Here is an 11,525-nt window from a genome sequence, read left to right on the forward strand (position 1 = left end):
TTACATAAATACCATGGTGGGCCTGTCAAATTAAATCAAGATTGGGTACATAGAATTCCTTTTCTTGTGAGACTAATTTCCATTCAATTTGGAGAGAGGGACATACGGATTATTTTTGGTGGGGCCCACCTCGATGTTTATGTAAGATCTACCACCATAGAAAAAAATTAGGAAAGATATGTCCACCCTTGATTTTTATAAAGCCTAGCTTGATGATTTTTATGAAATACACTCTAACCTTTGGATGATACAGAAAAATTTAAACATGAGTCCTAAAATTTAAACTCATCCATGATTTAGGTGGGCCTTTAGTGGTTGACTGCTGCTTGTACACTATTTCCATTCACATTGTCCACCTTAATTAATTAAGATAGGAAGGATTTTTAGGCTTTTGGCTTAACATGTGGTGAGGATAAATTTTACATAAACATCATGGTGTGGCCCCAAAAGCAGACAACCCATTTTCTCACAAGCCTACCCAAACATACCAAGGTGCAATGGAAGGCAGTGAAATGATAATAATAACAATTTATGAGGTAGCTATTTGATTTTATTTATTTATTTATTTTTGAATAAGTTACTAAAAGACTTTATAGAATTTTCTTTAACAATCATGCAACTGATAACAAACGATGATAACACATGACGCGTCCGTCACGGCGGGTATTCACTCACTCTTGACCATTCATGCAGTAGTTGCTAATAGACAGAGAAGAAAAATAAACCTCCAAACCATCTCATGATCATAGCCATTCAAGCATCGCGTACCATTAATGGTAGTAAAAGGAGAAGAAAAATAATCACAATTCACGCAGCGATGTGCGGTGCATGGTACATCAAGGTACATGATAACTCCAAAGTCATGCGGATCAGATGATCACTGCTTCTTTCTAGGATCCACTATATCACCCATCCATTCATTTTTTCATACCGTTTTAAGGACATGAGATAAAATATAAGGTTGATCAAAAACACAAGTTGGCCACACGAGAGGAAACGGTGGAAAAAGAAATACCAACCATTAAAACTTTCTCTGGATCCACCTTGATGTTTATATGCCCTCCAAACTGTTAATAAAGTCAATTCCACTGAGATGAACTGAAAACCAAAAAATCCTACCATGATAAAAAAACTTCTTCAACGGTGGTCTTTCAATCCCCCGTGTTTCCTCCTGTGTGGCTCACTTGAGTTTTGAGACTGCTAATGTTATTTTTGGCTCGTATCCTGAATCGAGCTGTCAAAATAGAGGGATAGAGTGTATTTCTCACAAATATCAGTGGGTCCTACCTGGCTTCCCACAGCAAAACAGCCCAAAAATGAAGCAGACATAATTTTCAAGTAAACCATATTATGAGAAACAGTAGTGATTGAGTATTACTAGGCCACAAAAGTTTTATGTCAAGTAGATATTTGTTTTCTTCGCTTCATCCATGTTTCTTTGATGTATAAATAGGATGGATAGAAAATAAGCATTACATAAACATTACAGTGGACCCTAGAAAGTTTTTAATGGTAAGGTCTGCAATCACCACTCTTTTTTGTGGTAAGTTCCACCTGAGAATTAGATACACTTCATTTTTGAGCCCATGTCATAAAATGATCCGAAAAAACAGATGGACATTTGGCATAGGTATGAACGTGATGAGGCCAATCACTGTTTTCCTCAAGAATAACTACTTTGAATCCACGGAGCTTCTCTAGACTCCTCATGGAGACTTCTTGAATCCACGAAGAAAAAACAAGAAAAATAGAAATAAATTCTATAAAATTCGTAATTTAATTGATTAATAAAATAAACTAGTCTACAACCCTTTAAATAAGGATACCAAGCCTTGGAAAAAGTTTAGGAATTAAACTAAAACTAAAACTCCTAAAATTCGCAACTTAATATAAACAATAAACTTACCTTTTATAGATGATCGTGATGTCTACTAGTGCACAAGGTTTTTAGCCAAAAATAGTAAATGTCCTATTTGTCTGAACCACGCTGTTCTCCTAATTATTCTATGCACTTTTCATGTTGGGCACGACTCCTACAGATGAAGAGTTATATTGAAACTAGAACTTAATATAAATATTAAAAATGAAAATAAAACGAGAATTCAACTATCAATTTGGCGGTATTTCACAAAATCAGCGTGCGCAACCCGGCATAGCAGGTTGGATGACTAAAGTACCTCGTCCTACCCCAAAATCATATATGGTATGTTGAAAAACTTATCTTGAATTGCGAGATACGCCCAATTTAAGGTTTGACAGTCTGGATCACTTCTATCATCAACCAGGCCTTTTCTGATCCATCTTAGCCATGAAATCGTCTGCAACCTGCTCCACATCAACATAGTAGATATAGAATAAAAACATCCTGGTGTGCTACAAGGTAAGGGCCGCACCTAATCCGCAAGCCAGAGGATGTAGGCTAGACAAGGCTTCGGCACCCTTCCCGAGCAATGTACAAGCTTTCTAAAGGGCTGTTGTGATGTGTGGGTTTCATCAATGTCGTTCTTCCATTTAATATGGGTACAAGCCCAAAAATAAAACACTTCTACAACTTAAGTTAACCACACCACAAGAAGCAGCGGTGATAATGACACCCACTGTTGAAACTTTCCAAAGGCCCACCGTGATGGTTAATTACCATCCAACCTGTACATAAGATCACGTAGACTTAGATGGGAAAAACACAAATATCAACTTAATTTGATCCAACTCCCATAAAAGTTTTAGATCGGAAGCGTCCATTTAAGCATGGGAACTGCTTACTTTTTGGCCTTATACCCTAAAATGATATGTTAAAATGGATAAAACCCATATATTGTAGTGGAATCTTAGAGCCCCTTCCATTGTTTTTTGGTAGTGATGGACAGGAGGGGTACGTAGCATCCACGCCAAGGTCGTTAGACAATCTAAAGCATCTTTAGTTTAATGGGTCGGGCCCCACTCTTCCTTGGGTCTATTGACTCCATGATTCCAAACGTAAAGGATTACTTTCTATCATTGACTCAATACGCGTTTTATCTCTATATATATGTATGAGGTTGGCAATGCTAAGAAACCAACCACAATTGCAGCAATGGCCACCTATTCCTACTTCTTTCTTACCCTTTTCCTCTTCTCTTCCCTCTGCAACCTTTCAATGGTCGTTGGAGCCAACAGGAAGGTTCGACCAACGCCCGTCCCAGCTATGGCCTGTTCATCCAAAGGTTACACATTTCTTGTTGCTTGACCCGATTGTCTGCAGAATCTGTTAATTGGGCCAATTTCTCACAACCATGACAGATGGTCCACTAATCAGGACCGTTGATATGCATCTTGTTCCATGGAGCCTTCTTGCTCTCTATTTAAGCAAGCACGCGCGCACACACACACACACTTACAAAGGCACAAAATAGCCCTGCTCTGTGGGACCACTTGTATATGTTAATCCACTCGTCCTTCAGGTGATAACCCTTAAATTGTGGCGTGCCTGGGTTTTATATCAGATTGATTTTCATAAATTCCCCTTGTCCTAAAGGGTCAGATCTAATGAATGGGTTTGATGAATGATACACATCATGGTGGGCTCATGCATAAATCAATGTTAGCATTCATCCTCATTATTTCTTGTCATGTGGTTAACTTGGGTTGTGGATTTGACTGTTTATTTATTTATTCCTGGAGCTTAGAATGATGGTCCAACTTACTCATTTATTTATTTTTGAAACTATGGATTTATATTGTGGGTGAGTATGAAAAAAAAAGAAGAAGAAGCATTCAATCCCCATTGTTTCCTGTGGTGTGGTTCACTTGAGCTGTGGATCTTACTCATTTTTCGATTTATACCCTAAAATGAGTTGGAAAAATGGATGAACAGAATGGATAAAACACATATATCATGGTGGGTCCCACAGAACTTCGACTAAGTACCACAACTACCTAACTCAGTACTGAAGGGGTTACCACCGAATCCGATCCCGTCTCCAGTCACCCGGTGCTTATGATCCCCATGAGGCAACACTTACAGGCGACCGTTAATCACAAAGAGTAAAAACTCACTCTACTCGCCCCCACATGGATGTTTTCCAGAATTTCATGTGCAGACGATATCCAATGCATCTATTAGGTGGCCCCACCACGAGAGTCATCTGATACAAAAATCATCCCCACATGCTTAACAGGTGGGCCACACTATGAAAACAGTGTGTAGAAATTAACGAATAGCAAAATATAAGTGTGGTCCACTCAATAAGTGGATATAGCAGATTTTTACAAAAAGTAATTCTTATGGTAGGCCCAACCTATCAGAAGGCTTGAATTTCACATGCACTTAACAGGAATTGATTATATATTTCCATGGCTTTCAGAAACTCATCACACCAATCAGACAATCCTAAGCACCCAACCTACAAAATGTACAGCCAAGATCATTTTAAACATGTGTTACACCAAATACACGGTCCAGATTGACAGGAATAAAAAAAAACCATCCAAGTGTCCTGATGCACTGAATCATTATTTCTCTTTATTAATTTCATCATTTTTTTTTTCCTTTTGCGTTATGACAGAATATAAAAAGCAAGGGCTGAAAATAGTCCACAGGTATGGGCCATGCTCACCATTAGATGGAGAAAAGGCCACACCCATCCAAATCCTCCAACAAGACCAATCTCGAGTCAGCTGGCTCCAATCTCGACTCACTCGCAATTCCTCCCGACTCGATGTTCAAGACACCACCGTACCAGCTCAACCCGGCAATGCATTCGCTACCGGAAACTACATCGTGACCGTCGGATTCGGCACTCCAAAGAAGGATATGACCCTTGAATTTGACACCGGCAGCGATCTCACCTGGATCCAATGCCAGCCATGCGATGGTGGTGATGGTTGCTACGAGCAGCAAGAACCAATCTTCAACCCCGCTGACTCATCTTCCTATCTCAAGCTCTCCTGCAACTCGGCCGAGTGCTCTCAACTCAGTCTCCCAACACAATGCTCTTCCTCATCTACCTGCGTCTACCTCACTCGCTACGGTGACGGCTCCCAATCCATTGGCTTCTTCTCACGTGATACGCTGACGCTATCCCCCTCCGACATCTTCCCCAACTTCAAATTCGGCTGCGGCCAGCAGAACTCGGGCTTGTTCGGCAAGACTGCTGGGTTGCTCGGGCTCGGCCGTGACCCCGTTTCTTTAGTTTCTCAAACAGCAACCAAATTCGGTCGTGTTTTTTCTTACTGCCTTCCATCCTCTCCAAGCTCGCCCGGGTACCTGACTTTTGGTGCTGATGCCATCAAGTCCGGAATGAAATTCACGCCACTGGTGACGAAATCGAACCATCCGTCATTCTATTTCCTCAACCTGATTGGAATAAGCGTTGGAGGAAAAGCGCTGTCAATACCAGAATCGACGTTCTCAACACCTGGAACTATCATCGATTCTGGCACCGTCATCTCCCGCCTACCCTCATCAGCTTATGCTGCGCTGAGGTCGGCATTCCAGCAGGAGATGTCGAATTACAGGTCGGCTAATTCTCCATCGTCCGTACTCGAAACGTGTTATGAGTTGGGTGGGAGCGAAGCTTTGTCGGTTCCTCCGATAGTGATGCATTTTGAAGGGGATGTGGATGTGAATGTGGACTACTCTGGGATTATTTTCAAAGTGAGTGAGACGGTAGGCTGCCTGGCATTTGCTGCGAATGGTGGTGACGGCGGCGTTGCCATCATAGGAAATACCCAGCAGCTGACATTCGATGTGGTTTATGATGTCGCTGGAGGGAGGTTGGGGTTCGGTCCTGGTGGTTGCCGTTGAGCGCTCTGGCTAAGGAAATGAAGATGAGAAAGAGGAAATGAAGATAGGAAGCAATAGAATGAATGCGAAGAAGAATAATAGAGAAATAGTATGTGATAAGATATGGTTGATGAAGAGATTTTTAGTAATTTCTAGAATAATCATGTCTTTCTAAATTCAATAATGAATTGTAATAGAAGTTGCAAAAATTAGGCTGTTATTTCATCATCGCATAAATTATAAGTAGTTTTTAGAAAAAAAAATCCCTTTTTCAATACTATAGGGGTACTTCTTCCTTCATGGACATGGCTTTGGAAGTGACGCTGTTTCCTATGGTGTGGTCCAGTTGAGCCTTATATCTGTCTCATTTTTCGGCTTGGATCCTAATATGGTATGGTCAAATGGATGGACGATCACGATGGGACCTCAGTTTTGTCACTGATGTTGTAGAGGATTCCTGTCCATTGGATAAGGGCCATTGTTTGAGAAGAAAGCTGACAGAAAAGTAGGAAAGTGGTGGCAGTAATGCGTTGAAACCTTCGCTTGAGATAAGGTTGTCTGTGGAAAGTGGATGCTGTTTCCTATGGTGTGGTCCACTTGAGATTTGGATCTGCCTCATTTTTAGACTTACGTGCTAAAATGAGTTGTAAAATGGATGGCTGGTGTGGATAAAACACATACAAAATGGTGGGGCCCACAGAAGTTTGACACCAGATATCTAGTTAGTGTTGGGGTCACCAGCAAACCGCGTCCGTGGAAAGTAGCTTGTATTGGATAGATGCATATGTTGTAGAAAAGACCTTCATATGGAACAAGGGATTCCAATAAAATTTCAATTTGCAGTATAAAACGCAGCCCCTACGTGGGTACTATGTAAACGCTGGGAAAGGTTTAACAGTCTGTGTTTTATCGATACCACCGATTCATTTTTCCATATCATTATAGGGCATGAGCCCTAAACGAGGCAGTTTCAAAAATCAATTGGGCCACAACTCAGGAACAATTGGGATGATGACGTCCACCCGTTGAAACCTTCCTATGGTCCACCATGATGTTTATTAGCCACCTAACCTGTTCACAAGGTCGCATAGATCTCCACAAAGTCAAAGCACCAATATCAGCTCTTTTTTCAAAGCTTCCATAGCCCTGAAGAAAATTTCAATGACAGGCGTCCAATGTTCCCAACTTTTTCATGTTTTAAGTCTAACTTAATTTTTTGATTTGCATCATTTTTGTGCTCATGCCCTAGAATGATATGGAAAAAGTATGGATGGATGGCGTGGATAAAGCACACATATCATTGTGGGGGAGTCGAATTAATACATGACAAGAGTCTTGCTCATGTATTCCATGGTAGCACATGTGCGGTTGAATTCTCAATCATACCACAAGTGGTGAAGAAGAATGATAGAGAAATAGCTCGTGATAAGATATCGACCGATGAAGAAGTTTAGTAATGCCTACAATGATGGTGACTTGAGCTTTGGATTGTTATACCCATTTTAGGCACATTAACCCGATCCAATGGAAAAATGTCACATAGTAACATTATATGCTTGGCATATGCAGAAGTTATAATCACACTTGAAGAGATCTTCTGTTGATCTTCCTTTGGCACCATGTATTCAATTAATGTGTTGGCTCGAATCCTTACACATGCCTTTAAGGGGATGAATTGTTCTATATCACATGCCTACTAGGGCTAAAAGTTGGGCAGGTTAGTGCTCAACCCTAGCCCAACCCAAGGTTCCTCCTAATCCTGTTTACACCCATATATACATCTAGGAGAATCCTAAATAAAATCGGAAACAAATCCTGCATATATGCAACTCTGAGTAAATATGTGCGGAAACTTTTGATGGTATCAAATAGTCTTCAATGTCATTGAAACTAATTGTTCGATAACATCGAAACAACACCTCAACTGTTCAGAAACAAAATATGATTTTTCAAAAATTCTCGATCATATCGAGTTATGTTCAATGGTATCGAATCTATCATTTGATGGCATTGAAAAAATACATTGATAGTCAAGTGACCAATTGAAGAAAATCTAAAAAATCTCGATGGGATTGAGCATTGTTCGATGCCATAGAAGGTGCCATCGAACAATTTGTCGATGGCATCGACATACTTTGTATTTAACTTGATTTAAGATATCAAATATAACACAGGTTACCTGCCATTAATGAGCAGCTCCCTTTTCTCTCCGCTCGCATATATATATAATATCATCGTGGATCAAGGGCTATCAATGTGAAAAGAAGTGGAGTGTTTGCTAAAATCTCTCTCTCTATCTGACTCTTAGTTTATAATAGTTCACTACCGATCAACGGCTACTAATGTGAAAAGAAGTTCAGCGTCTGCTAAAAGCTCTCTCTCTCAAGAAGTCCAGTCTTTGCTAAAAGCGTATCTTTCTCAAGAACCATCGATGTGAAAAGAATAATATTTCTTAAATCCGACAAACTTTTACAATTAGGTGGAAACGGGAATCACGGCCGGATACTGAGTCCTCGTAAAGAAGAAAATTCTCAAGCATCTCATGATCCTAACCCACTTGCATTTAAAACACAAAAGGTAGAACCGTTTCACATTCGATTTCAACGACAAATTCACTGATTCCACTAATCATGGAAGTGCCCATCTGAAAGACGGTCCGGATCATCACAATGCATACAGCAACGTGCTGTCCATAATAACGAGGCACATGATAACTCCCATGCCATAAAGATTACTGGATCACTGCTCACACGTATCACCCATGTCCAGGAAGTCGGCACAAAAAAGGACGCGTTTCAGATGGTGTTGCCAACACCACCCCTAGTGGTGGTGTGTCCATGTGTTGGGCGCTGTGGGGCCCAACGTGATATATGTTTTATATCCATGCCGTCCATTCATTTTGCCCCTTCATTTTAGGCCATTAAGTCAAAAAATGAATCATATACGAAGCTCAAGTGAACCACGCCATCGGAAACACTAGTGAATGAACGGCCACCATTAAAAATTTCTTGGGGCCACAAAAGTTTTGGATCAGGCTGATATTTGTGTTTCCTCCATACATCCAGGTCTGAGTGACCTTATCAACAGGTTGGATGATAAAATAAACATTAGGGTGGCCCTAAAAAGGTTTCAATGGTAATTGTCATTACCCCACCATTTCCTGTGGTATGGTCCATTGAGTTTTAGGTCTGCTTAATTTTTGGATTCATGCCCTAAAATGAGCTGAAAAATATGAATGGAGTGGGTCATGATGTTGGAGGGTCGAGCATCTTGCTTTCCGTGTGCCACAGATTCCAGATTTCCCACACAAAAGGGTTGCTTTTAGTCAATGATTGATTCAATACGCGTTACGCGTTTTCTCTCTAGGGCTGGTAATACCAAGAAAGCAGTTACCAATGCAGCAATGGCTACCTATTCCTACCTCTTTTTTAGCCTTTTTTCCTTTCTCTTCCCTTTGCAATCGTTCAATTGTCGTTGGTGCCAACATGGCAAGCCATGATCTTGTAAGGATCCGATCTCTGCCACTCTAGCTCAGCTCATCCAAAGGTTAACATTTCTTGTTGCTTGACCAATTTCTCACAATTATGCCAGATGATCCACTAATCAAGACCGTTGATGGGTATCCTGTTCCTGACTTCACGCATCTCTAAATCATACATCATGGCAATACAAACCACGTGCATGCATACACTTACAAGGTTCCAAGTCTTCTACCACACCTCTAGGGGTGTACACGAACCGAGCTAGCTCGGTCAACTTGCTTGACTCAGCTCGAAAAAGCTCATTTGGCTCGGTACGAAGTTGAGTTCGATCTGAGTTGTGTTGGTTTTTAGAGCTTGAAACTGAGTTCGAGCTTGCCCGAGCTCAACTTGACTTGATTCGAGATATATATATATATATATATATATATATATATATATATATATATATATTCTCGAATATATAAAAAACGTAATTATTAGTTTTTATTTTTTCTGTGAATTGTTTAAATGCTTGTATCATTTACTCTTTCTCCTTTGTTTGAAAAAAGAACCTGCAGCCCACCCTAGCTCTTTGCTTCTCTCTCTCTCTCTCTCTCTCTCTCTCTCTCTGCTCGTCCTCGTCCGGCCAGCGACTCTCTCTTTATCTCTTTGCTCGTCCCGCCCGACCAACATCGAGTGACTTTGCCTCTCTCTCTCAGTCTCTGCTCGTCCCACCCGACTAGCGACTCTCCCTCTCTCTCTGCTTGTCCTGCCTAACTAGCAGCGGCCAGTGACTCTGCCCCTCTCTCTCTCTCTCTCTCTCTCTCTCTCTCTCTCTCGTTTGGCCTCTACTCGACCAGCGACTCACCTGCTCGGCCTTCTGCAGCCTGCTGCTTGCCCTCCTCCTGCCACTTGATAGTCTGGCTGTCGCCTGCCCTGTCTACTGGTAAGCTCAAACTTAGCTCGAACTGGAGATGATGGCTCGGTCACCAATCGAGTTGAGTTCGAGCTGGGTGTGCTTGCTGACTGAGCCAAGTCGAGCTAAGCCCAGCTCGACTCGGTTTGACTGGATGTACACTTGTACATAAAACACCCAATTGCTCTTTGGGGCGGATGTAGATTTCCAGTGAAAGCGATGCAAGGTGGGGTCCACCGTGATGTTTATGAGAAATCCAGACCGTATAGATTTTAGCGGGACCTCTTAAGTCCATGTGTTGTGGCTTGCCTAGGTTAATTATATCAGACTGATTTATGTATGTTCTTTTTTTTTTTTTTTTAAAAATAAAAAATCTTGGCGAGTCAAACCTAATAAATTGGATTGATGAAAGATACACATCATGGTGGCCCCTGGTACAAACTTATGTTTGGGTCACTATTATTCCCTTATAGTATGATGGGTTGAAATAGTCTAGCCCAAGCCCAGCCTGAATACATATAACAGGCCTGGCCTGAGCCCGAAACGGTTGCGGAGAGAGAGAGAGAGAGAGAGAGAGAGAGAGAGAGAGAGATGGGTTGTCAAACCTTAATGGGTCGGGACATTGATGGGCTTTTGGATGTGTAGCGTTATCTTGACCCGATTTAAAAATGGTCTTAAAGTTTAAGCCCGTGCTCAGCCCTCAGGCACGAAACCCCAAGGCCCAAAAGCCTGGCAGGCTAACCAGGCCCATTGACACCCCTGTTTGTATGACTCGGATTGCGTAATGTAGCTCACAATACTGACGTTTGTACTGTGTGATGCTGTAAAAACTCTATGGACCCTACCATTCATCCATCTTGCCCCGCGAGGCAGAAATGGACCCCACCACAGGAAACATTGGTGATTTAACACCTGCCATAAAAAGCTTCAAAGGGTCCATTGTAATGTTTATGTGCCATCTAACCAGTTTATAAGATCACAAAGACCTGAATGAAGGGAAACATAAATATTAGCATGATCCAAAACTTTTGTAAACCTTTGAGTTCTTAATGGTGAGCGTTCAATCACCATTATTTCCTATGGTGTGGTTTACCTGAGATTTGGATCTATCTCATTTTTTAGTTCATGCCTTAAAATGAGCTGGAAAAATGAATGAACAGTGTGGATAAAACATACATCACTGTGGGGCCCACAGAGCTTTTTGAGTAGTATACGGTGCCCACGTGGGTGGTGCGCTACCCAATCCGAGTCCCTTGTGTCCTGTATCAATATGGAAGATCGACATCTGATCACGGGCAGTGCACATGCAAAGTCTGGATTGCCCACGTGCAATAATATGGACAGTTCAGATCTAATGGGCGGTGCACACGCACCGTCTGATTTC

General features: G+C 41.5%; 1 protein-coding gene across 1 annotated transcript; it reads left to right on the forward strand.

Annotated features, from left to right (window-relative positions):
* Positions 1-3,061: 3,061 nt before the first annotated feature.
* On the forward strand, positions 3,062-6,011 carry LOC131256076 (aspartyl protease family protein At5g10770-like). The gene is made up of 2 exons (XM_058257128.1): positions 3,062-3,203; positions 4,545-6,011. Exons 1-2 carry the CDS (start codon positions 3,074-3,076, stop codon positions 5,783-5,785), a joined length of 1,371 nt encoding a protein of 456 aa, XP_058113111.1. The 5' UTR covers positions 3,062-3,073; the 3' UTR covers positions 5,786-6,011.
* Positions 6,012-11,525: the final 5,514 nt, after the last annotated feature.

This window comes from Magnolia sinica, chromosome 9 (genome assembly GCF_029962835.1).
Source record: "Magnolia sinica isolate HGM2019 chromosome 9, MsV1, whole genome shotgun sequence".
In the NCBI taxonomy this organism is placed as follows: domain Eukaryota; kingdom Viridiplantae; phylum Streptophyta; class Magnoliopsida; order Magnoliales; family Magnoliaceae; genus Magnolia; species Magnolia sinica.